Below are 27,533 nucleotides of genomic sequence, written 5' to 3' on the forward strand. Positions count from 1 at the left end.
GATTAAGACAATATTGCCACGGAGCCATCCTGCTCAAGGGTTTGTGACAAGCTAATTGTAACGGGACAGAAAAGTGAGAACTGTGAAACAAAAACATCAAATATGCAGTAATTACTGATATAATTAGATTTAGTTTTTTACCAAATGTTGATTTTTGGAATGGGACTGAAATTCAAGTGTGGGTAAAACCCCAATACGATTTGGTATTTGTGCTCTGTGGCTTCCCCTGCAGTTGTCTAATTCACGTTCACGCCACTGTTGTAATTACTAATCGCACTTTGACCGTTCCCAGGACAGCACTACATGTGCATTTGTTTACAAGCTGAAGCTGTTGTTAACCGAACCAGCAGAGGACTTAAATTACTTGGACACGAAGGTGAAGTGTTCTAGTGTGTTATTAGGTTCGCTACCTTTGATAACCTATAGATGTTTAGCTAGTGGCTAAACCTCTGTTGACATGGGTTTAATGATTTTAAAGCTGTTCATTTAATGTAAAAACGTTAAATATTGTTAGACAGATTTGACAGAAGTGGATGCAGTAGGCAGGTAAAAGGTGTCCAGTAGAAAGAGCCATGACAGTGTGTCATGAGTGGACTGTGAACACACAAACAGGAGAATCAATGAGCGCTTTGAGAGGCTGTCAGGATGTGACGAGGAGCCAGAGAGAGAAGTGATGCAGAAGAGAAGGAGAGAGGCGGTGCAATCAGGTGGAGATACAGGGTGGGAGGGGCAGTCGGGGAGGGGAAGCAGTTTCTTAACCAGTGCTAGTGTGTTGGTTAGTTGTAACCTAAGCAGTGACGGCACGGAGGGATCAAAGCGGGGCCTGGCAGGGGCCCTGGAAGAGACAGACGCGGGGGGCGAAGGGTCACACCCAAGGAGGAAAAAGGCTTGATTCCCTTTCCTGTTCACTACCGAGGAATGTTCTGCGTGACGGGACGTGTCCCCGCTGCTTAGCCCGCCACCTCCTGCATCTGCTCCTCAGGGGCCAAACTGGCATTTGTGGGAACACTAGGCCCCTTTGTCTTCGTGACCCCCGGCTACCCCCTCCTCATTTTGTCAGCATGTCAACATATGCAGTTAAACACATGAAGTGAATACAGTGGCAGACAGGTTGATTTGCATGTTTCATAATGAGAAATATTGCAGCTACATCTCTGGTAGTTGACCAGCTGGGCTAAAAAAAAATAAATCAAACAGATGCTGTGAAAGATACCTGGTCAATAAACTCAGGTACACGTGCAAAAAACACAGCTGTTTACCGGAATTCTGTAAAGGCTAGTGTGTAATGTTTAGTGTAAACTATTGTATTTTTTAATCTTAATTAAAAAATATTCAGGATTCATTTCTGCCCTGGTTACATTAAACAGTGTTGGAGGTGAACAGATCTTAGCATCTGCTCTGTAAAGTGTCTTTTCACCATCAAAGCAGTCCTGTCCTAAACTTGAAAAACTCGAATCTTTACACCGACTGTACGTCAGCGCTCACACAGGTTCTGTGCACGTCCTGAGAATCTAGGCTGAGCTGTAACCAGTCAGCCAGCCACAGAAACAGGCAGGCACGGAGGCAGATGGTGTGACTCAGAGCTCCAGTGTTCCTCCTCCTTTAGCCTGGCTCTCAAATCCCCCCTGACAGGCCTAGCGTGCGGAGAGGAAAAAGACATATTTCTGCCTAGAGAGGAGATGGTAGTGTGTTTGGGGCTGGGGGGTGGAACAGAGGGCACAGGCAAAACGCAGAGGAGGAGGAGATGAGGGGGGGACTTGGGGATATGCTGCAAACTGTGTAAGTGATCGCTGGAAGTGATTTGGCTAAAAACAACACGTCATTATAGGCGCTTGCAGGGGCAAAGCAAACAGCTCATATTTTAGAAGACTGGGAGAGGATGAGGGGCCGGGCAGCAGAACACCCCCGACGTGTGAGATACGGTGTCATCCATCAGAGTCCAGTTTATCCATCAACCGCACCGTCCTGACATGGCAGCCAGTCGCTGTGACCCCAAAACCAGACACCAACTCCCAGCAGCTGGTCAGAAAACGGAGCGTGAAATCAGCCCCCACCTTCTGTATCCACATCCCCATAGGTACTGATTTATACGGTGCAGATACAGGTCTTTTATCATCCCCCTCAACAGGCCTCTGTTGCCAGGCGGAGGGCAGCCAGGTCCTCCAGGTTTGGCCGTCAGCCCTCCGCTCCCATCACGCTGTTGTGTTTTGACATCTCTCCAGTTTTTACGGCTTGGCCGCTCTGCTGTTTACCCCTCCAGCCATTAGCACTCTGTAACTCGGGCTCATTGTGGATGTCCAACACCTGCATCAGGGCAGATGAATATTACATTAACTTTTTATGAGCCTATTTTTTTGTCCAGACGGTGATTTGTGTGGCCGTGGGGTTGGGGATTTCCCTGACAGATGTCTGGTGTCAGAGCTCCACCTAGTGGTGTGTTATTTAATTATGTCCCTGATGAATTGTGAACCTGAATTTATTCTGCTGCTGTTCACATTATGCCAACCATATGTAATAGTTATAATTCCATATGCGATTCAGACTCCATGGGCTGCTCTAACAGACTCTTCGGGTTTTAGTCTCTGGATCAGATGTTGAAGCTGCAGCAACAATCAATCAATAAAACAAGCTAATTATGTGCAATCACAAAGCTCATTTGATTCATCTAATTGGATGTGGCCAGTGCACTGAAACTTGGGAAATATGCATTGTGGAGTCACTTGGAACCAGGATTGGCCACCACAGCTTTAAGCAAACCTCTTCTAACCTCAGCTGATTTGTAACAAGTCCCAATGAATGAAACTGTTTCACAGACAAACTTTGGGTCCAACTTTGAATACTTTTCATTGGCACATTAATGGTTTAAATTTAAGAGTCAGTATTTTTCATATTGTCATAACGGTATCAGAGATCATTTAATATAATAAGGTACAGCTGCAACTGACAATTATTTTTATATCTATTAGTCTAGAGATATTTCATCTAGTCTGAAATAACCTGGTTTGTCCAACTGGCAGTTCAAAGCTAGAATCGTGTGAAGTAGCAAATTCAGAGGGTGATACACAGATGATGTAGAAGGTACCAATACAGTCTGTGTGTCTCTGTCTGGCTTCCTCTGTTGAAATAAAATGATTTCCATGAAACCTGTCTGTTTATATGTGATAATAAACATTTTCACCATCTCTCCCTTTTGGGGTTTTTTTTCTACACAGTTCATCAGACCATTTTGTCCCATCAGACCGACCCGTTAGCGCCTATGGCTTCCGTCCTGATGAACACTTCTTCTACAACTCCACCAACATCCCCCGGTAAATCTGGATCTTCTTACACACTGTGTTACACATGCAGTAAAGTAAATACTGTACAGTCACTGTTCAGATGCAGTTGAGTCCCTGATATCGTATGTGTTGCTGAACAGGAATATTATCAACATGTCTTTTCCATTTTCATTTGTGTGTGATAGACTTACTGTAAATAATTACAGTCCATGCTGTTTATCAAATCGCTGCTTGATGTTAACACACTGTCTTTTTATCCAAGAGTACAAAATCTTGAAAGTCTTTAAACCTTTAAACTTTAAACCTTACACAGTACATTGAGGAGAGCCTTGGAATTGATTTCATTTTGATTCAGACTAAATTGTAAATAACATTGAAATATCAACTCTCCCTGTGTAACGAAGCGTAACATTTCACAGCTGTTGATTAAGCACTGAACTGCAATCAGATATTTTGATTTTACACAACTGAATGTTTCCTTTTACCACAGTCTGCCTGCTGAGATGATGCACAAACATTTTAGGCAAAAAACAGGAAAGGTTTGTTTTCTGAAATATAAGTCTGGTGGTATTTTTAAAATTTTCACCAAATTCCATGTGCAGAGCCATTTACAGCAGCTACTTCATGCTCGTGAAGGAACATGTCACCCAGTGTCAGTGTGACACTAGGTGACAGAGGAATAAAAAAACAGCAGGTTTTCAATGCACACAGAAAACTTATTAATATAATATTCACTGTTAGCTTTCTTTGCAGTTTGTTAACAAGAACAAGAATATAGAATATCACCAGACTTATCTTTTAACAGCAATAATACTTGATGAGACTACATGGAGGTGTTTGGAGACTTCTGTTAGACATTTTAGTGGCATTATGAATACCTTGTTCAACTGGCAATTCATTGGGGTCTTGTAAATATAAAATGAGTCTATATGAAAGTATACCAGTTCTGATATGTTCCAGTTATAAATGCATATTAAATTATATTTATATGAAGCTTTTCCTTTAAAGTAATTACTGTGGAAATCAACAGCTTCTTATAAACTGCAGTAAGCCTCACGACCTTGTCTGGATCTCCTGCGTTATCAGGACCAATTTCCATGGTTCTTTTCAGGAAATGTCTTAGAAAATGAGAAATGAATTATTGTCTATTAAAGTGACTTATTTCTTTTTTCACCTTTAACACTGAAACTGAAAACACTCAAATCGACTGTATAAAATCCAAGCACTGGATAAGATGTAATTTATCTTTATTTATATGAATGTAATTTAAGTTGAAATGTTAACAGCCTTTGTTTTATTTTGAAAAATGCATTTTTAAATATGAACAAATGTTAAAGAATCTGCTGTCTTTTATTTTTATCTTGTTCTTGATGTGCACTGTTGACCTGCTGAAATACAAAACAATATATCAAATAAATAGAAGGAATAGTATTAGTCAAACTATATTTAATGTCTAATCTGTCTCAGATGTAGGATTATTTGCAGATTTTTCATTTTTCTCAGTACAGTGTGTCTGTTTTTGGTTAAAGTTGTTGTGGACCATAAATAAATAATCAAAGTATCTTAAGCTGTATTTGGTTTATTGGCAAATGGAACTAGTCATTTGTGTTTTCCCCAAATTCCAACCAGAGAGGGGAGACAATCTGTGTATAGTCTCTCATTTATTAGTAATATTTGCACATTGTCTCCAATAACCAGCATTAAAGTGGAGAACCGTTCATGGTCAGATGTTCTTCCATGTCCTTGTACTGTAAACTGTTTTAGTAAAACTGTATAAGATGGTTTCTGCAGGTAAAAAGCACTGTTGGAGTCGATGATCAAGTCTCTATGGCAACAGCATCCACACGAAGCAGCAGCTGGTTTCCTTTGTGACATCTAAAGCACATGGAAGCAACATGGAGGTACTGTAGAGGAATTAAATTTTTTACTGTTCATTCAACTTGTCTGTGGTTTTAATGTTGTGGCGCATGTACTTTTAAATACTTCTTAACAGCTCTTACAATTTTTATTTCTGTATCGTCCACCACAACAAATGGTTCCAACATGCAACTCCTTTTTAATTATGTAGTTAAAGATATGTCATGTTCATGCTTCAGAGGTGTTGGTCGGTGTATTTTTAAACATTTCCCCCTGCTCACCTTATGTATGTTAATCACATACTGACACGAGACTAAGTGAATGTTCAATTGTCGGATTTCTCCTTTAAAATAGATTCATACTCAACCACAGCTTAATGGCATTTGAGAAATTTATTTACAATCTTCTGTAATAAAATGGTTCTAAATCTAGATTTTCTAAAACGATTTGGTGCAAAAATAATAGTAGCGTTAAAATCCCACCAAAGTCACTGAGGAGACATCTGGTTTTATAACTGACATAGCTGATATAATTTGTGTTAATGATACCGTTTAAATAATTTAGTCTAATTTCATGCATATGTGTTCATGGAAGCTTGAATGTTTCTTGTCAGAAACGGTGGCTGTCCTTGTATTCGGGTAATAGTTTGGCTCAGCACACTGCAGCAGAACATCGTTAATTGTCTTGTCCATTGTTCTGCAGAAAGAATACTTGCCTAATGCAGTTGTGGTTGCTCATGATGCTTCATTCCTCTGGAACTCCACTAGGGTAACGCTGCACCAGCTCCTCCACTTCAATCACCTCCACTACAAGGTCACGGATCTCCTTGATGCAGTCTGGTGGACGGGGTGCAGGGCTGGACGGGGCTTCTTCTTTGGCGGGCTGAGAAGACTGAGAGGTTGTTATGGCTGTTGCCTCCATGTTTACACTCGATCCAGCTTCGATGCCTTCGCCCACAGCCTCCATCTGCGCCTGAAGAGACACCTTGTCGCTCGTAGCTTTGTCATCAAAGCTCACAGGTGAACTCCTGATGTTGGCCTCGTACTCTAAGACATCCGAGGCAGTTGAGACTTGGTCGTCGCAACTCTGCGTTGTTTTGGCTTCCTCTATGGACTCCAGATCTGAGACCGGAGACTCGCTCCCTACTGACACATCCAGAGAGTTGGGATCTGAGACAGTGACTGGTTCTGCGTCTTCTGTCATGTCCACGCTGACGTCTTCAGGTGTGAGTGCCGGTGCTTCACCACTAGAGGGTGCCTCTAACTTCATTTCTGAGCTTTGTGCCTCGCCTTCACTGCTGGCTACTTGCAGTGAACCACTTGTAGTTAACATTTCATTAGTGGGATCAGGATCTGGCACAGGAACGTCTGTTTGTGCTTCTGCTTCTTCTTCTGCATCTGTCTTTATACTTTCTATAACTGTGGGAACTTCTGAAACCACTATTTCTGCTTCTTTTACAGCATCTGTGCTCTGCATCTCAGGCTCAGCAGCTGTTTCAGTTTTCTCGACAGAAATCACTTCCTCTTGGACCACGGTCTCTGGAGCTGTTTCTACATTAACTACAGGCATCTCATTCAGAGTGGCTGTATCGGCTGCAGCTGATGTCTCAAGTGCAACAGATGCATCTTCTTCTGTCTTCACAGTTTGGTTGCCTTCATTCGCTTTGGCTGCAGGTGTCTCTTTCGCCTGACTGATCCTCTTGAGACAGCTATCCACAAGGGGAGAGGGGGGCTGGGGCTCATAGGAGGATTTGAGAGGAGCAGTTGACATGGCTGGACTGCCTGGAGTGGATGCTGATGGGGAGGGGGAGGAAAGGCTGGAGTGGCTGGACTGGCTGACTAGGTCTTTTTTGTCTGTGAACAGGTTGTGCTTCTTAAGGTTCGCGGCCTCCTTCACCACTGCAGGACAAAGAGAACACAGAAAGAATTAGGTGACTCTTCCCACTGGTCTTTTCTTATCTGGTGTGATCGGTGCATCTTCTCGTACCTTTGGTGACCTCCTTGTCCAGAATCTTCAGTAGGACGCTCTCATAAACATTCTCAACGTGGATGAAGTTTGCATAGTCAGCGTAGATAAATTGTTCAAGACCCTGAAGCTCCTGCACAGAGACAGATGAGTTAGTATTTGGTTTTGTTTGGGTTGAACTTGGAACATATTCACATGGAATTTTTAGAGTGTGTGTGTGTGTGTGTGTGTGTGTGTGAACTTGGTGGACACACACATACATCAAATGTGTTTTCTAACTTATTGTGAAACTGCTGGGAGCTGAGTTGTGTTTTATCGCTTTTGCTGATGATTGCAGAGATTTATTTCCTTAATTTCACAATGAGTTACAGTCAAAACGGCAAAAAGAAAATCAGAAAACCACGCGTATGTATATTTCTGTGCACAGTCTTTAATCAGCACAGTTTCTTTTTTATATATCTGACCCCTGGTATTTACCTGGAGCAGATATAAAAGTGTGTGTGTGCATGTATGGCTATCATTGTGAGGACCAGCATACATTTTTAACCTTTGGAGTAAGGACAATTTTGCCAGTCCTCACAATGAGAACAGTGTTTAAAGAGCAATTTTGGGGTTAAGACTAGGTTTTAGAGTTAGAATTAGGTTTTTGTTAGAGTAAAGTTTGGGGTGAGGCGGTTAGTTGTGATGATTAGGGTTAGAGTAAAGGCAGTACATGTGATAAATTGAAACATGCAACAGTAGGGGGCTATGGAATGAATTATGTCAATGAGTGTCCTCACACTGACTGCCATACAATAATGTATGTGTGAGTGTGAGACTCACAGTTTTGCAGATGTGGGCCAGGTTCTTCTTGATAAAGGGCAGAGTGATGCAAACAAGAGCCTCCTGGAAGATCCTCTTCCTCACTGTGCTGCTGTCATAGTCATATTGCTGCAGGCGGACGACAAGTTAAAGGTCAGCGCATTTGTATTAAAGTTTTATTTTCAAGTAGTCTGGTTCCTGTTCTCTCGGGTTTGGCTTTTAATAATTATCTGTCTGTATATACTATGACAACATTACATATGAAGCTCATTAATGAAGTTTGTCTACTGTAAACAGCTGTCATGGGAGATGCCTTCCTGCTTTTACTGACTCATACTGCAGCTCATTTTTATTTATTTATAACTGGATGAAACATAACTGCCTGATATCGTATGTTAAAAACCATTGTAAAAAAAAAACAACCCTATAATACATACAGTACTACACTATAAACTATGCTGGTACTGCAGTATTTTGAGATTTTTTTGGGACCTGTTAATACTTGAAACCCACTGCAGGTAAAAAAAAAAAAGTTCAGTGCCTAATGTGTTCTCATCACCTGGTAAATCAGATATTTATCATAACTGCTGCTAAAGCATGCAAACACTAATTATATAGTAAAACAGTACATTAAGTCATAATCGAGAGATAATATCCCAAAACACCCATTACCCTTTCCACTTATCCTGTAAATCTAATTAATTTTGAAAGAGCCACTTTCAGCATTTGCAGGTTTTGTGTGGTTACTTTACAAATGATCGTCTGACCTTGAGCACTCTGTGTTTAACCTTCTCTATAGCGGAGGCAGCATTTTCTGGGTTGTCTTGGACAGCTTTGTGCATCAGCTGCTCGAACGTAAATGCTGCGTTATCCATGAGCTGAAACAAAAAAAACACAGGAGGAGATCAGGCCAGACAGCAGGGAGTGCAAACCCATTTCCAGCACAAAAAAAGCTTAATGCAGACAGATGGAAATCACTTCAGTGTGAAGAATCGCCAGCAGCCCACAGCTGACTCTGCAATGATTGTTAAGACGGAAAATCGCAAGTGGGTCATAAATGTTGGCTGATAAATGACTTTGTCAGAACAGTTTTCACACTCTGAGCAGAGACACATGAGCTCAGCTGTTTGGCTGAAGGACGACACAGGTGCATCTCACAACTGGAATATTGAGGAAAAAGTTGTTTTTCTCCACGATTTAATTGCAAAAGTGAAACTCGGATCTGTTTTAGATTTGATGTGAACGTAAAGTGTTTCAGAATATTTCCTCAAAGGAAGATTTATTTGGCTGTAGAACTCAGGTGAGGAGAAGGGGTTTGGGATTTCACTATGTCACAGAGAAAGCAGCTGTACCTGCTGCAGGTCGATCTGAGCGCTGTGGATCACTCCTGTGACGTCAGAGAAATCAAATCTCTCCTGCAGGTGCTGCAGTTTGTCCTGCAGAGAGCCGATCTTCTGGTAGCAGCTCAACAGGTTTGGTCTGGCCATTTTAGCAAGAGCCTGTCAGAGGGAGAGGTGGGGGTCAGTAAGACGTAGTGAAAGACAGAATATGAAGGTTCCATGTTTTCCAGCAAATGCTAAAATCATCACTTTAAACAGAGCAGTGTGTATTTAATAATGTTTACTGAAAGACTGTCTGACATTTAGAGTAGAGCCATTAAAACGAATGTGGTCTCTGTTCAGAATAGTCACACTTTCAGTACAGATCTTACAGTCCTATGTCGGGTTTGACAGAACTGTAACTATGAACAAACCTTTTTCACTTGCTCGTTTTCTCCTCCCAACAGGAATTGCTCACACACCTGGTCCATCATGCTCTCACTCAGCTGTCGTCCCTCCTGGAAACCACAGCTGATTGGTTCCATCAGTTCGTCCAGAACTGAGCCCAGATACGGCTGGACGGACTCGGAGCACAGCTTCTCTGCTGGTTCTGATACTTTCTCTGCAGAAGGAAACAAACCTTTATTTTTAACTCCTCGCTCCTGAAGGGAAGGAGCCACTGCAGACCTTTCCCTGTTCTCTACCCCACAGTCATTATCAGGCAGTTTTGAACGTGCTGATCAACTAGTAGAACAGAAAAAGTACCTTGGATCTTTTCCTCCAGCTGCCATCTTGAGTTGATGATCTGGTCCAAGTCTGAGTGCATGAGCACCTCCTGCTGCTGGACCGAAGCCCGACATTCCTCCTTCAGCACGGACAAACCCTCTAACAGATGCTCCTGGACCAAGATGTACGCTGCCTCCACCGTCTTGAGTCCAATCAGTGCATTTGTCAAAAACAGTTCATTTTTAATGACATTTCAGTTGTCAGCACTTTATTAAAATGAATTCAGGGAAAAGCTCACAGCAAGAAGCAGAATGTGTTGTGAAGATTAAGGTGTCGAACAGAGACTCACAGCAAACCAAACCCTCTTCTTCTCCGCCTTCTTAGCTTTAAGACGAGGCAGCAGGTCTGTCTCCAGAAAGGGCAGCAGCTGCTCCATCACCAGGTTCGCCATCACCTACACATAAACGGAACTTAAATTAAATATATTATCGTCCCATGAGTTTTTTTAAAATGGATCATTTAACCTCGAGTTTAACTCCAAAGAGTCTGATTTATTATCTGACAGATTCACTTTCTCTGGGGCATTTATCTAAGAATATATGCAGCCTATTGTGTCGGCCCAGTGTTAATCACGTCACCTGCCCCTGGTTTTAATGTTGTGGCTGATGAGCATTTACAAAACGGAACTTTTTACAGTGTGAAAACAAACCCGTCAGTCCTGTGTGGTAAAAAAAATTAATTGGTTCTGAATGGTCGCGCATCGTTTGGCAAATCTGTGCTGTGGTTTCTTGTTACTTATCAGCTGATAAATGCACGGATAACAGGATCATGTCTCCAGATTGAGCCTATCTAACTGAAATCTGTGGTTAAAAACCTAACGGGGAACATCACTGACTCCAGTCTGTCATGTCCTGTTGTGTACAGTTTGAACTTTTATATAACCTTGTAGTAAAAGTACAAAAAAACAAACTTTAACTTCTGTCCCTCGGTAGAAAAGTAACTGTAACCCTTCGTTACGGTCCCTTAACTACTCAGCTTTTATGTATATATAACTGTGAAAGTAGGCAACCGCAAAACATGTACAAGAACATTCCAAGTATCTACTGTCCTTAGTACTGTCAAACTGATGAAATGAACCATTTAAAACAGATGTAAAGTACTGGAATCATTTCAGTGTAGTACATACAGTGACCAACATGAACCTTAGTTAACTACTGATGTAACTTCAGCTGTATTGTTGTAGCTAAACTACCTGCAGACAAGGACACACACACACACACACACACACACACACACACACTTTTACATTTTTCTCCAAATAACTGTCAAATTGACGACGTGACTGATTTAGGATTTTGCAACTGAGGTTGTAAAAAAAATTAAGTGAAACAGTTTCTGCTGCCAACGTTTGATTCATTCCATTTATTCCTCAGCTCCTACTAATGGACGTGTGTGTGTGTGTGTTACATGCAAAATAAAAAAAGCTGGTAAGTAAGCATGTGCACTTTGGAACAACAGGAAATGTTGTTAAAATGACTTAATGCTGAACAAATTGAATGGTGTGTGTGTGTGGGGGGGGGGGTGCTCACCGATGACCTCACTGTTGGCTTCCTACCCCGAGTCTCACTTCCTTTTACATCCAGCTACTTTTGAACAAGCACAATGTGAGTGACCTCCACCACAATGGAGCATTATGCTGTCACTCCTGCTCCACTTTAAAGGGAAACGGAGCAGGAAGCTCAGTGACGCGGAGGAGGAGGTGGAGGGCAGAGATGATGGGGACGGGGGAGGAAAAGTTTCTCTGTTTATTTCGCTTTAAGCCGGTGAACAGAGCAGGTGGGAATATAATAACACTTTTACTCTTATGTGTCCCAATGTGCGTTAGCTTAGCACAGCTAGCTGCAAAATCCACCTCCCAACACCACTAATTAATTATCCAATTACTTTTTATCATTAAACAGAAAAAAGCTGTTATTTGTTGTTGGGGGGGGGGGGGTAATGTGGTGCAAACCATCTATGGTAACGTCTGTATCTGCACGGGTTGCCAGATGGTTTTAGTCTCTGTACATGAACAACGGTACCAAACCTGGCAACCTCATGGACCTCACGAACTTGTTCCAGGTCGTCACTCGCTCTCACTTGTAAACGCTGGAATCTTCCTTTTTCCATTTCTATGAAGGTGAAGAGTTTCCCTCTGCTTCTGGGTTTATGCTAAGCTAAGCTGGACCTGATTCAGCATCTTCACTAAATAACTCCAGCTGCAGTCATCGTTTCTAAAAATCATACACGACTGTCTGTGGTCCTTCAGTTACCTGCTCAGTAAAGGACAAATCCCAACATTTCAGGTTCTCTCTCTTTCAGCTAAACCTCAGCTGGTGGTTTCTTTCCATCCTCTTCAGTTTGACTATTTTTAACAAACTGCATGTGACACGTCTCCTTGTAGATTGCAGGATAAATTAAGGCCAGGACTTGAGATGGGTACGTACCCTGACATCACTTCCTATCAGCATGTTCCAGGCCTCGTATTTGCCTTTGTCCTGTCTGTAGAGCTGGATGGCTTTAAGGAACGCCTGCACTTCACACGTCTCCTTCTTCAGGAAGTCTGAAGAGATGGAGAGAGGAAATAAAACGAACAACAGGGTTTTTAAAAAAGCAGCTCACTCTGAATAAACGGCGTCGTCAGTACGTTCCCTTTGATTCTGCGCTGCAACGTGACATTTATCAGCTGAATCAGATTTAAATCATCAGCAGCACGCTCGACATCAACGTGATTAAAGATCAGAACTGGTGTGGTGAGTTTGTTGCTGTGGCAACAGTAAAAAGTGGTTCAAGTGATGTTATACAACCAGCGTCTGTTGTGAGTTTCAAACGCTGATGCCCACAAGGACGGAAAAGTTTCCTCATTACTGGAGAACAGAGGCTTCGGTCAGATCTGATTCATGCAGTCAGTGACAGCAGATTTCTGGGCTGTTACTCATGGCAGGATGGAGTTCCTGCTGACCCCCACTCTACGTGGCAGTTTCTTTATTTGTTCAAGCACCCAGACACTGAAATGATCGGGTGATTACTCACTAAGCTGACGGACAGAAAATTATCTGCAGCAATTCTGAGAAATTAGGAACTAAAACGTCCAAAATTCACTGGTAGCAGCTGGAACTGGCAGTAAGTTTACAGAATATACTACAAAATGTACTGACACATACAAGTATTATCACATTTTCCAATATTACTGAGCCAAACGAAGAACAAATCTACTTTCTTCTTTGGTAAAAGAAGCTTTTTGTTTTGCGACCTACTGTATTGAGAAGATTCTACCTTGGTTCTGGTGCCGGATGCAATCTGACAGGATGGAGATGAAGGCGGCCTGTTTGTCTTCTTGTTTGAAGCAGAAGTAGGAGTCGCTCCTGTAGGGCAGACGCAGGTAGACCGGAAACTCGCCCGGCATCCCAGCCAGAGGAGGACCAAAGTCCTCCTTCACACCTGGAACAGAACATATGAGGTAGTAACACAAAGAAACCAAAGTGTGAAAACTTAACTTCTTATCTTTCATGCAGCACCATCACCAGATGACTCGCAGCCCTCGGCCCATCACAACCGTTTTACATGTTTAGATTTGAATGTGTTGTAATGCTGCTTATGTAAATCCTAACCGCCGCTGGCTGCGTCTAACAGGATGGTAGATTCCAAATTGAAGCATCAATGACTTCTCAGCTTTCATATGTAATGTTATCAGACTGTTAAAGGTTCAGTGGAGGTTCCTTTATCCACACAACTGAACCAGATGAGGCTTTTCTGCTTTAGTTGACTAGACTTGATGAGTAAAATGCCCTCAGGTCACAGTTAATGAAAGAAGTTGCATCTGTTCAGTGGTTTGTTGTATTGACTCAGTATGTTTGTGCAGCACCTCTGTTTTTCCTCTAAGGCTCAGGATTCACAGCTCTCTGGTTTTAATGTTGATTTATACTTTAGAACAGCAAATTAGCTTTTTAGTGTTTGAAACACACGCTCACAGGACCTGGGTGATCGGACACAAAGATTTTTATTTCTTCTTTTTTTAATTTCTTATGTAAAACAAAAACACCAAACTGTCCTCAGTCGTTCCAGAGTCTTCAGAGGGGACTGTTCATACTGTATCATCCCAGATTTTGTAAGAGCTTCTTCCCTAAAAGCAATAAGACTCTTAAACGTCCTCTAACACACACACACACACACAGACGACATGGAGAGTTGTGTAATATACCTGCTGCACCAAACCTACCATCTACTCATTTCTATCCAAATGTCTGTTAGTTAAGACTCTATCACCTTCAGCAGTGTGCAGCCAGATTTCTTTCTGATATTAGAGAAATAAATAACGTTTAGTTTAGAGACCAACTTGGTTCTGAGAGGAGAGCTGTTACTGTCTAACCTGTGTTTTGTCTTTTGATTGTGATTTGCTAAGAAACGTACAGGTGGGAATTACCTTCATCAACTATAATCAACTGTGGAGTTAATATTCTCCATGATTCTCTACAGATTACATAAATGTGAAAATAGGAAACAGCTGTGTTCCTTCTGGCTCTAATGTCTTATTTTCACATTTTAATTGCTATTTAGAAAATGCTAAAGAGCAAATTAATTAGTTAATTAAGTCTGCAGCCAACCTGCTGTGTTGACTGTAGTGTCGTATTAAAGTCAGGTGAGAATAAGGACGGTGAAAGCAGGATCAGGGATGTTGGCAGAGGCTGATCCCATGAAGGGAGCGTTTGTCTGTCATGGTGCGGTTCACATGACTTCTGTTTGTGGGAAAATAAATGGTAAATTCTTTGGAAACACTCTGGCTCAGGACCTTCCAAGGAAACCAGTTCTACAGCTAAACCCTCGACACAATGATGGTTTCATTAAAGGGATCATCCACTAAATCCCGGAGGCCGGCTCCAATCACAGGTTGTAGGTGTTTCTAATCTTGTCATGTAGAAAACCATCCTAATCATACTGTACTTCCTCCTCAGACGAACCTCACTTTTAATAATAGGTGAGGATGTTTTTTAAGATATTAAGCTCTCAGTCTGTCACACTGGAAATCTATTTGTGGAAATAAAATTTCTTTTAAAGAAAGTTGTAACCCACATATGTTACTGCTTCTGAAACCAAACAGAGATTTAATTTAGTTACTGCAGCATGAAACCTGCATTATGCTGCAGAGTAAAAGCTATAAAACCAAACAGACAGGTGCCGACTCACGGGGAGTTCATCTCTCTGAGCTGAACCTAATGCACCAGAGTTGGGAGTGTGTGACTTTCTCAACTGTGACAAACTGTGTTCAGTGTGTGAAGCATTTCTTTATGAAAACATGTTTGTGTGCAAACAGCCAAATTACAGCATTGTGTAAGAAGAAGCCGTTCACTCAGTACGTACACGACATTTACAGGTGACGCTGTAATGACCCTGATCCACCTGCAAGGACACTTTGAGGAGCAGAACTGACAGGACAGGGTGTGATGTTCACTTCACAAACTGCTGGATGGTTTTAAAAGTTTGACCTTTACATTTATTCATTTGTCAGATGCTTTTATCCAAAATGACTTACTAGGTACAAGGTGAAGGTGGGTAGGTGCAAGGAGGCAGGGGATAGATAAAGATCAATTATTGACTTATACTTACAGAGGCAAACGTTAACTACTGTCAGCTGCTTCATAATGATACATCAGCCTTTATTCACTAATTATATTTGGTTTTAAGAATCTTCATGTAAGTAATTAAGGCTGTCCAACAAATGTAATGGAGTTAAATGGACTTTTCCTCCTCTGTAGTGAAGTAATAAAACTGAAATACTCCATCAGCAGTGCAGGAGCCGGGTACATGTTCACATGCTCGGTCATTTGTAAAGAGTTGGATAGAAGTGAATATTCAAATAACTCAATTTGACTGAATACAAGTATACATACTACATTCAACAACATGAAGTGATGCACGGTGAGTGCCGATCAATACTCGACCTCAGTGCCCGGTGCCTTTTGTAAATCTGCTCTTTTTACTCACTGGCGTCATCAGGGAAACACTTGTCCACCATGGCCATGTACGTCTCCTCTGTGGTCTGAACTGTGCCGCCCGTAGGCAGCAGCTTGTAGCGCGGAGGAACCCCCTTAAAAAAACTCTGACGAAAGAGCACAGAAGAAGAAGTTTGCAGGGGGTTCTGTATTTGACCGTCACTGTTGGTTTGGTGGTTAAGCTCACCTGCAGGCTGTCGTGACAGTCCAGGCAGTAGTTGGCTCGCACCACCACGTACCTCTCCTTCCACTTCCTGCTGTCATCAAAGTAAAAGACGTCTCCTTCATAAAGCACCTCGGCCTCTGCAGGAGCATCCTGCAGAAGGAACGCAGCACATTTGACCTGTTCTCAATCTCAATATAAAAGTAGAGCAGTTACCACCTGTCTCTCATTTTTAAAGGTTTAAAAGTCATGTTTCTTCTGTCATTAGGGTCTATATTACTGGAACAGTATATTCTTCAATTCATTCACACAGAACAGAAACTCCTGACAGAACGATGGGGAGAAGATTCAATCTCTCTGTTGTTCCATTAGTGCGGTTGAAGAACTCGCATTTTGTCTTGTGCCTGATGTTTGCTGGTCTGTATTTGTGATACAGATACACTCTGTTACTCAGAGCCGCTGACTCATCAAACCAGAGTCTGAGAAGTGAATGGGCGGCTGCTGACTCAGGGCTGTGGAACCGGTTAAATATGAAGACTCGTACCCTCTGTTTGAGCAGCTGGGAGATCTTTGCTTTGTGCTGCTCCAGTTCATCCTGCACCTGAGAGAACCGAGCCACAGAGAACTGCTTCCTGTAATACGGACTGAACTCCTGCAGCTCAGCTTCAGCCTGACCTGCACAAACACACAGATAAGAGATAATCAGATTATTAACAGACTGATCATAGACTAGAGAGGAAAGTGCATCAAACCAGAGAGTTTGGCTTCAAAGAGGCTGAAACATCCGGACGGATTTCTGCAACAAAGACGATTAAAGGCCGTCTCTGGTCATCAGTGACCTGCTCCACTGTCAGTGCAGCATGAGCTGACAGAGGCACTGGATTCTGATGAAGTCATCTCCATATTCAAATCTAACAACCTGCCCACAATAACACAATTCATGGAGAACACAGTGTGATGTCATTTGATAAATGTGGCCGAGGTTACTACTGAGGCAGTGGTCCAACCAGAACACCATGAGCTAGAAGACAGTAGGAAAGAAAAGCTGCTCCAATCCAAACGACTGCAGTCAGAAGAACTCAGCTGAAGTTTAACTTGTACAAACCTAAATCCCAGAAAAGATTCAGCTTCACTTTAATGTTTCAGTCGTATTTTTCGAGTTTCAGGATCCGACTTTAACTTTGCTTCTATTTCTAATGTACAATTAATTTTTTTTTACATTGATCAGTGGAAACGCTGAAATACTTTTTCTTCTACTTTCAGGCTCAAGTAAATGAACAAATCATTACATTTTTACTTTTATTACACTTTAGAGTCACCACATGGTTTAAGTTTTTCATTTGCACAACAGACACTAATGAGAAGCATTCATGGAAAGAAATAACCCAGTTCTCAAGTTCAATGAAAACCAACTGCTCCTTCTGTTCCACTGGTAGAAGTAGGAACGTCAAACTCGAGATGAGGAGGATACGAGAACTTTCATCTTTGTGAACTGAATCTTTTCAACTGTTGGTTTTTCTTTTTCTTTTCCACCTTTCTGTGACCTTAAACTTAGAAAAATAAGCAACATGTTTTAGAAAAAGATTCCCTCACAGCCTCTGCAGCGTATTTCTATTAAAACTAACTGTTCATGGTGCAAACAGACTTCGATACAGAGAACACAGTGAACGAAGCTAAAGGAAGAGTTCAGTATCCACTCCTCTTTAAACCACTAATACAGTTTTACACTTCGAGGTGTTGGCTGGTTGTATTTGAAACACCAACCAGATCTGCTTTAAATAAAAAGGACCATGATCTGCTTAAAGCAAAACCACATGAAGCTGGAACTAAGTTTGTCAGAACCAGTCGAAACTTTTTGGATGTTGCTGCGTTTTGAATTTTACCAAAAGCTTCTCACACAACAGAGCTCTCAAAAGACAAAACCCGAGCTCATCGTTGGGCTTATTTTCCATCTCTCCTTCTGTGCCAGTTCCTCCAGGCTGGATAACAAACACCAGATGATATCACACTGTACCGAGGTGATCTCTGCATTATGCTGTGATCAGACCGCACTCAGCGTCTCTCTGGATCAACCAAGTACTTTCTGTACAAAGTGTAAGTGTCCAGTCAGACTCTGTGTCTCTGTCCAAATCTCCAGGGCCGCTCTCTCTGCAGACTATCAGCCAGATTCCCTTTACTTTCTGCTCTCCTGGGTCGTTCCTGCTGTTCGTCAGCCTACGACTTCTGGATGAGAAGAGAATCCTCTCAAATTTCGCTCTGTTCCTGTTAAACTGGGCCAGATTCAGGAAAAACAACATGACGCTCAACAGCTCACAGAAAAACTGAAGCACAGTCACAGGAGGAATGTTCTCAGTTCACCCCCATTTTCTGTGTCCTCTCTGCACGGCTGCAAACCACATCACATCCACCAGACAGAGAAAAAAACCATTCAAGGAGTATTTACGCAGCTTCAGATGCTCAGTATCCACGAAATATTCCAGGTAATCCCAGAAGAACAGTGTGCAGCAGCTAATCACCGGCTCTGTTCAGTCAGTGTTGCACTGTCATTATCTCTCTGACAGCAACACGAGGAAAGCAGCTTCAGATCAGTGGGGAAACCCATCCTGCAGTTTAGAGTCGACAAATAAAATATATTGTATTTTTCTTGAACCATACAAATTATCTCTGATGGATTTAACCACATGTTGATGCAGTTCCTTTTTTCTTTACATCACATGTCCATTAATTTGCCTTAGAAAGATCTAATTTGTCAAATAATATAAAGGAGACAAGTGTTCACGTGAAGCAGAGGATCGAGTATACTTGAAGTCTTTGGTTTTCAGGTTAAGTATTAATAAGAGGAAGTACAGTGTGGAGCTGAAACTTCATCAGCTGCAGTTTGAAGCCGTTGATGGAGATCTCAGGGGACTTCCTTGTTTTTTCCTCAGGTCTAAACAATGCAGCATATAGAGGTTAGTCCAGTCTCGGAGTGGATATCCTGCTCCCAGTCGTGAGCATTTTCCAACATCTGAAAATCTGTGGATGGTGATTTTAGAAAGATTGATGAGCCCATTGAAAACTCTCTACTCATACAGATACTGAACAAATTGACATCAAATGTAGGTTTTCACAGAATGAATCCCAGACACAAGGCAGCAAAAACAAAAACCACCACAAAGACAAATCAGCAACAAAGTGATGCAAACTCAAAACCAGCAAAAGACACACAAGACCACTAGAGACTCGAAGCCACTGCAAAGAGACATGGAACCATTAAGAAACAACATGAAGAGACCACAAAGAAGTTTCCGCTGTCAGTGACGAGCCTGTCTCAGCTAAAACAGAGCCAAACAATTCAGGTTCTGTTCTCACCAACACCATCAGGTTGCCACATTCTTACTCCCAGAGGATGAACCCGTATTAATTGAACACTGCGTGGTCTTTCCATGTGAGTCACACAAAGAAGATAATTATCTCAGTCTTATTAACCCTTCGAACCCGACTCAGAAATGTCATCTACTGACACGTGGGCCCCATTAGACGTCAGGAAAAACACTGATTAAGCTTCCTGTAGATCACGGTGCTGCATCTGCAGCAAAACGCCGCCCAGACCTCCGATACTGAAACTAATACGGTTTATTTAAGTGTCAGTGCAGTGATGTAAACTGCAGCCCGGTGTCCTACTTCTGCGCAGGTTAACCTTTGTCTAATAAAGTAGAAGCAGCGATTCACTCTGGGGAGGATCATAAAAGCAGCAGGTTTCATCTTTCAGACAGTTTCATTATGCTGCAGCTCCACACCCTGACAACTCTCTGCACAAATATGTGTCAGCTGGTTCAGTCCTTCTTGGCTTTGTCTGCTCTGGCTGCCAGCTGTTTGAGCCCAACTCAGGATGGAGGAGGAACACGGTTCACACTGCGTGGAACTCTTGTCGAGCCGTCATATCTTTAGCCGCTGTTTGTTTGCTGTAATCTCTGCTCAGATTAAGAGAACACACCAAAGAGGGAATAAATAATCACATAGACCTTCAGACGACCTTCAGCAAGTTAAAATACAGTAATGTAGTCATTCAAACCATTTTATCACTTTTCTTGGCAACTACATTAAAAAAAACCCTGAAAACTGGGATGTGTCACTTTTCTTTTTGCTGCAAAGAGGTTAAGTTCAGCTTGGAGGATAATTAGAGTTCAAACTCAGCCTCTTTGAGTCTCTGACACACATTTAGAGCAGCATCATGGTCGTTTCTTTTCAGAATAATGAAAACAATGTGAAACCCGAACCACGATGAAGGTCTGTCTTCAATTCATTCCATACCCCCTCATGGAGGAGCAGTTTCATGTGATGTCTTTGTACTGACTCTGGTACTAAAGGGCTCCAGCAGAAATTAATTCATGTTAACTGAAGATCCTTTTTCTCTTTTGGCCGCATTTGTTTGTTACAAAGGATGTTATCACCAAAAAATGCTCATACATTTAAAACATTCTGGAGAAATTTAAATCTTACATGTTCCAGCATCACAACAACATTCACCAGTGCAGAGCGGAGTGAGTTTACAGCCACCAATAACTCCTAGACACATACCAGCATGAGAGTATTGTACCAAGGGTGTTGAAAAGCTTATCTGAGCCTGAAACGTCTGTTGGTATGTGAGATATGCGTGTTCACTACAGCTGCACTACAAGCCACCGTTTCACTGGAGAAACCTGCTCGTCCACCTTCACAACAGCTTAAACACAGGGTGCGTTCAGGTTTCATCATCTGTTTAACAGTAAGGTGATAACTGTCCACTTGAGAGCTGTTAGTCATGTAAACGAAACAGAAGATGATGAATTTAATGGAGGAAACAAACTGCACAGTCTTCAGTGGAGTTGTTGGAGTCACATGCAGGATTAGGACTTTGTGTGTGTGTGTGTGTGTGTGTGTGTGTGTGTGTGTGTGTGTGTGTGTGTGTGTGTGTCAGACTAGGAGTAAACACCTGAATTCATCGTTTTGATTAACACCTCCATGTGCACTTCTACAAACCTGACTCACCTGAATCTGATCTGACCTCTCCATCAAATAGAAATGAAATCTGTTAAAAAGTTGTCAGATGTCTCGTTCAAGAGCAAACACCATAATGTCCCTACTAAAAGCTGCACTTACACAAAGATGGAGTTAAGATGTAAGATCTCTGAATGAGGAGTCATCACGTGTATCACACCTGTTTGCTCTGTGGTGTGATAACAGCAGCGCTAAAATAAATCCTGACGTTGATGCCACGTGGGGAGTGTGTGTGGAGTAAACTCAGCATGTTGGAGTGACAGTAGATAAGACATGAAGTATGCAAAAAGTGTAGTAGTAGTAGTAGTAGTAGCAGTAGTAGTAGTACATAAGATTACTAAGTTGGGAGTGGACCCTCCATCGCGCCACCACCAGAGGTCCTGCCTCACCTTCTGTACAACAGAGACTCGCAGCTCTGGGTGTGTGAACAGTCTGAAATAAATGTCCAGCTCCAAATGTGGATCGATTTTCTGTTTGGTGAGGGAATCTCTGAACTGAATCAGCCACAGCAGCAGGTGTTGTCATAAAACTTGATCCTCTTTTGTTCACTGGACCCTGATCCAAACTAACAATATCTGTTGATGCTCACAGGAAACCAAATCTGTCAGAATCACAACGAACAACAACTTGATACGAGTCAGAATCATGTGGTCAATGTGCAAAACTTCCAGAATTCCCCTTCAGCGAAGTTCAATTTATCTTATCTGACACTCTTCCATCATATTAATCACGTCTCTAACACTGAGATGCCAGCTGTTGTGTAAAAACATCACTGGAACAGCATTTAGCCGTCCTGCAGGAGTTTAGAGTATTAGAGTAGACGTGTACCCACAGAGAACATGCACACTCCACTCAGAAAGGCCGACCGGTGGATCTGAACCTGGGTCCTTCTTGCTATCCATTACACCTCCCATGCCAAACATCCAGAACAGGTAAATCCCAACTAGTTGAAAAGGTAAAAGAGAGTTGTTGTTTTATACCAGAGCAGGAGAGAGTGTCCCTGACTAAAAGGACAAGTATGCAGACACTGCTGGCATGTATACAACAGTTTGTCAGAACTGGTTCAAGGGGCACTTTAAAAAGTCCCCAACATGTTCCAAATACTTTAAGAGAACAGTAAATAAATGGAGATGACAAATGTTATTCTGTAGACGTGGAGCGTGATGGTGGCTGCTGCTCAGATGGAACCAACCAAACTCCACACAAGAGCTTCTTTGTATTGTCAGACAGGAAACACCCAGGACACCAAGCCAAAAGGCTTTAAGGCAGAAAATCTCTAAAACACATTAGGTGTGTGAGGACAGGAGGGAGCAGCACGCTGGTGACACCGTGTGTGTGTGTGTGTGTGTGTGTGTGTATCTAGAGAGTAGTTTCTGTTCAGTTCCATCCTAATTCAACCTGCTGCAGCATCATTTAGTCCTCACATGAGTCCTTCTGCCTCATGTTTCTAAAGCTGATGCTCATTTTAGAAGTTACTGTCTGGGAGGGGACAGGAAACTGTGCCCCCCCAACATGTTTTACATCTTTAACACTCAGAAAAGCTGTTATCAGCCCGTTTGCTGATAACCCATGAATGTGTTCAAGTTCTGCAGTTGGTTTTCTCTGCTCTGAAGAGCAGATGTATGTTGGTTTCTTTGAAACAGACACAGAAACATGTCCTCACAGAGAGCAAGTTGTACTTAATCTGAAAATGTGTTTCAGAATATTTTTGTCCAGACAGAGGAGCCTCTGAAACTTCTGGCTTTTCATAAAGAACCTTCTGGATCAATAAACACAGTAGAAGTTTGTCTCTGTGACTTGAACGCAGCACTTCAATAAACTTCCCGTACACATCTGATTAATGATGGGCAGCACTGATTGGGAGCTTTAACTAATCCAACTCTTACAGTGCACAGCCTGTTTGAAACTCACACACCGTCATACCTGAATGACGTCAACTACGTCCGTCACACCCAGCTCTGAATTTCTGCTCACATTTTTCTCCACATTCCTTTACACTCAACAACAACGTGCCCAGAAAGACGAACCTCAGACAGACGTCGGGCCTAATATGAAACACAGGACTGGATATAACCAGAGAACTCATCTTTACATGTTAAAGAATCCTACGAGCGGCACGTATGGAGCAGCAGACGCTGAACGCGGCACTGAGGGGCCGACCTCAGCGGAACTAAAACGGCTTTTTGTCTCTTGTCTTTTCCTTTAATACAAATGAAGTGAAACACAGTAAAAACATTTTTCTGTATTTGCTTCGTTTTGTGGACCCTCTGTTTCCAGCAGAGTGTGAGCAGCCGTTTCCTCTCTTTGTGGGGGGGCAGAGGCTTCTAAACTGGGGGAAAGGCTCACAGTTCCTCAGCTCTGAATATCTACATCTACATTTAGTCATTTATCAGACTTACACTGAGGCTGAGTATTAAGAGGTCTCGGCTAAGGGCTCCTACTGGAGGTGGGCCACAGCACAGAGGGGGGGCGAGCTTATCTCACCGCTGCACTATTCAGCAGCTCTGTATCTGTAGGATTGTGTAATGACAGCTGAAGGCACCATGACAACAAAAACAAAGCCTGATAATGTCAGAAAACAAGTTACTGGGAATAAACCCTGTGCTTATTCTTACGGTCTTAATGGATGATGTCATGAGTTCAACTGTGCTTTTCCACTGGGAAACTTGCAAACACACTGTTGTTTGAGTTCCTGACCAGCAGGGCTAAAAGTCCCAACACTCAGGATACCAGCACACACCTCGTACCCACCAACAGGACACACAGCGGTTCGGCAGCAGAAACCAGTCACCGTGTGGCAGTGACTCGGTTCCCTGTCCCTGTCCGTCTCACAGCAGCGACACACCAGTGTAAACCTGCAAATGTATCAGCATCACAGCCTTCCACACCAACCACAGGACACGTCAACTGTCACGCTTCCACTGCTGACGTGTTTAATGGTAATTATTGCTCGAGTCTCCACGTTAACGTCCAGTATGTCCCTGTTGTTGTGATGTTAGTTCTAGTGACTGGAGGTGAGAGTCACAGAATCCAGCCACTACAAAGTTAAACCCATGCCCCAACAGCCTCTGGTTACACAACACGGAGCAACACCAGCTGCAGTAAGACTGAAGCACCGACTTTACTCAGGCCTTTAGGACAACGAGCTACTTGCTTCGATGCAGTTAGTTCAAACCTGAGAGTATTCAACCGCTCTGCTTTACGGTGCACAATGTAAACACAGCTGCGACGGGGCAGACGGCTACATGCAGGGGAAACCTTTATAGAACCATCAGCAGCCTAAAGTCCAACCACAACCACAAGGACAGAGGAAACTGTTCAAAAAGGGAACACACTGACACAGTACTGGTTCTCTGGTTCATCCATGAGTCACAGAGTGGTCATGATGAGATGAGCAAACTGTTGAGCAATGCGGGAACTCCACAGAGCAGAGAGCAGATGTTGCACCGTGCTGAGCTGCTCTGTTGCCTCTTCGATAAATTGTGAACAATAAACACGGATCGCCACTCTGCCAGATGTGGATGATGAACGACTCAGACAAATAAATGTTAGAACCATGGTCACGGTCGTAAAGAACAGCTCCACCTGAGGTTTGGATATTTACTTTGTGGGGATCAACTGTTTCATATTCTCACAGTCTAACTACATCTCACAAGCTCTGTTGTTGGTGCAGAAATGTTAATCTGGAAAACATCCACGGGAAGTCATTAAACACCACACACACACACACACACACACACACACACACACACACATTGGAGCAATTAGTGAAATATGGGCTGCAGAACCTAATTATAAAGTGTTTAAAGTGAGAGTTGCAGATTCAATTTTCATCACCATGCTGTATTTCTCTCCTCATTTAGAAACTGGAGACAAACTCAAAAGTTCCACAGACGACATATTTACTGGTTCTTTGCAAATGAAAAGCTGCAACTTGAGATGCGAGATCTTTTTACTTAACAACTGATTTTGCTGCCAAACAAAAAAACAACAGCCTCCCACCAGACAGACCTGAATTTGACTTGAGAGTCCAGCCCAAGTACAAACAGAGACACAAAGAGGACAAATGACGCGAGTCCAAAAAACTGTTTAATAGCGTCAAGAGATCAGACTCCACCAAAGCTGCTGCTGTCAACTCCTAAATCATATTTACTGTAGCAGGATCACGTCATCCAACCCTGATGCTGAACAAAACCAGTCCAGCCCAACCCAGTAAACTACCACCAAACATTCAGCTAACTCTCCCATACACACCCACACTCCACCCTGCAGACACACACAGGAATGTTTCCATCAGCGGGACTCTGTTATGGAAGGTATCACTGCCTTGGTCCCGGCCAGGAAAACCTGACAGAGCAAACATGAAATCACAGACATGTCCTGAACTGCAGGAAATAAGAAGCACCCAGAGGAGCCCACAGAACCCGAGAGCTGCTTTACATACACACTGTCTCATTAACAGACGACTCCTGTCGTGCTGAGGATGAACTGTGGCAATAAAATGAACAGATCTAAACATCTCCATGATTTTCCACTGCAGAAGCACTTCGCTGGAAAACAACCCCGAGTGGACTGAATCTGAATTCGTACTTTTCCATTCCCGTTTGAACCTTTGAGACTGTGTCCTGTATCTACGACAACAAGACCAGTGTCAACACACATGTTGTGGATTCTGGCTCTTTTCCTTCTGTGGGTCCTAAGACACGAGACTTTCTGCGTTTTCATCACTGTTGTGTGAGTTTTGTCTTTCGCTTCGTGAGCCAACCGTGATCCAAAGGTTCCCCAGGTCATGGTCGTTCGTTACACATCATCCTCCTCCTCTCCGTCTGTTAGTGTTTGAAGGTCCCTAACCAACTTTCATCTATGAGTCTCTATCAACGGGAAATAGGAAACCACCTCAGATACGTTACTACAAGAGCAAAATCTGCTGCTGAGTGAAGATCTGCGACCTGCAGAAGAGCAGACATGTTGATTCACATGCAGGTCTGAGGGGCAGTTTAACCGATTGTTCTCCAGGTCAAAAAGCAGATCAGGACTTCTGTCCTCGAGTGCGGTCGACGTGTCGATCAGGTTCACGTGAGGCGAGTGAGGCTGAGGGGCTCAGCAGAGCACCTGAACACCACACCTGTAAATGTCATTGAACTGAAAGCAGATGGAGACACAGCAACACGTCTTGTAGATTAAACGGGTCGGTCGACACCACAGTCAGAAAACCAAACTCAAAGGACTGTTCTTCCACTTGCAAACTCAACTTTAAACTTCAAGGCAGCAAAGAGGAAAAGTCCTTATTTGAAGAAGCTCATGTGACAGGATCCAGTCCCAGAAAAGCCCAGTTATAGCTGCAACCTCTAACTGAAGAGTGAAGGTCTGTATGAATCAATGAGTGAAGAACTGCTCTTTAAATCTGATGCAGCAGCTTCTGAAAACACATGATGAGATTTCACTAATTAAACTGTACCAGACCTGAACTGAGCTGAAGAACAGGTGATTCTAGCAGCTGTTTCTACTCTCAGCCACCAACGGAGCCTCCAAACAGGCTAAATCCTGCACAGGGCCTCGGAAAAGTTCCAGCTGGTCCCGGGTCTTTTAGCACTGTAGGTTTAGAATCAGATCAGCATTAACGTGTGTGTTCTGGACTCTAAATGTTGGCACACACAGGCCAACATCCTCTCACACCTGTTGGCATGTGCACCTGTTATGTGCACCGCCCATCTCACTTCCACACACCAACAACAGGAGGCTGTCTTCTATCTGCTCTACAGATCGTCCACAGGGACACACCCAGCAGCAGAGGAGACAAAAGACAACCAGCGCTGTGTCATCTTTCCCTTCTCGTTTTCTGTTCCACAGAGGAGTGGAAAGTGTTGAGTGAGCAGATCAGACCTGCAGATAGGTGAAAGCATGAAGAATCAAATCCCCTCTGAATGTTGCTGTGTGGGACAGAGTCCCCGGAGATTCTCGATCCACGATTCTGGAAACAAACTGAGGATTTGAGGAGTTTTCCTGTGAGCACAGTGAGAAACACGTGAGGAGATTCGAGTTAAGACAGAAGCCACCTGGGCTGAATGCAGATTTCCACGTTAGTCTCCAGACTTCATGAGGACAAGAGGCTGAGAAAGTGGACAAGATCCCAGAAACCGCCTCAGTGTCTCCTCAGCGCTCAGTGAGACGCCGTGAACGCGCCGCGTCCTCTCCGCGCGTTTTTACGCATTTACCTTTGATGTAGTTGGATTTGTTGTCGTCCAGCAGACTGGACGGTGAGTTCCCCATGGTGCTGCCGGGAGAAGATCCACAGGTAGGGCTCCGTCCTCAGGTGCCAACGGCGTCACACCGATCTGCGACAGCAGCAGTGAAGACGCGAGGGCGGAGGCAGAAG

General features: G+C 43.0%; 2 protein-coding genes across 6 annotated transcripts in view; one reads left to right on the plus strand and one right to left on the minus strand.

The window, feature by feature from the left end:
- kifap3a (kinesin-associated protein 3a) overlaps positions 1-4,787 on the plus strand; it is a 31,549-nt gene extending 26,762 nt beyond the window's left edge. Inside the window, exon 20 of the mRNA XM_026344869.1 lies at positions 3,213-4,787. Coding sequence (XP_026200654.1) covers positions 3,213-3,312 — 100 coding nt within the window. The 3' untranslated portion in view covers positions 3,313-4,787. The remainder of the gene's footprint in view (positions 1-3,212) is intronic.
- On the minus strand, positions 1-27,523 carry niban1a (niban apoptosis regulator 1a). Of its 5 annotated transcripts, none has more exons than XM_026344867.1 (15): positions 27,373-27,522; positions 16,683-16,813; positions 16,163-16,291; positions 15,968-16,082; positions 13,262-13,426; positions 12,433-12,548; positions 10,296-10,400; positions 9,986-10,148; positions 9,655-9,842; positions 9,254-9,400; positions 8,669-8,779; positions 7,923-8,030; positions 7,122-7,233; positions 5,851-7,033; positions 1-2,304 (listed from the first exon to the last, which is right to left on the minus strand). In XM_026344867.1, exons 1-14 carry the CDS (start codon positions 27,425-27,427, stop codon positions 5,880-5,882), a joined length of 2,799 nt encoding a protein of 932 aa, XP_026200652.1. In that variant the 5' UTR covers positions 27,428-27,522; the 3' UTR covers positions 1-2,304; positions 5,851-5,879. The 5 variants fall into 5 exon arrangements, with proteins under 5 accessions (XP_026200652.1, XP_026200651.1, XP_026200650.1 ...); XM_026344866.1 differs by lacking the exon at positions 1-2,304 and adding an exon at positions 4,938-5,153; XM_026344865.1 differs by lacking the exon at positions 1-2,304 and adding an exon at positions 4,938-5,182.
- Between the last annotated feature and the right edge of the window lie 10 nt (positions 27,524-27,533).

Source organism: Anabas testudineus, chromosome 4 (assembly GCF_900324465.2).
Source record: "Anabas testudineus chromosome 4, fAnaTes1.2, whole genome shotgun sequence".
NCBI classification, from domain to species: Eukaryota; Metazoa; Chordata; class Actinopteri; order Anabantiformes; family Anabantidae; genus Anabas; species Anabas testudineus.

What these genes read in the sequence shown, in the direction of transcription:
- niban1a (XM_026344867.1), bottom strand. Translation starts at nt 27,427, where the DNA reads ATGGGGAACTCACCGTCCAGTCTGCTGGACGACAACAAATCCAACTAC. An exon ending in CATCCGGCACCAGAACCAAG is followed by an intron (nt 12,549 to 13,261) that starts GTAGAATCTTCT and finishes CCATCTCTTCAG; the next exon opens with ACTTCCTGAAGAAGGAGACG. An exon ending in AAAACGAGCAAGTGAAAAAG is followed by an intron (nt 9,401 to 9,654) that starts GTTTGTTCATAG and finishes TCCCTCTGACAG; the next exon opens with GCTCTTGCTAAAATGGCCAG.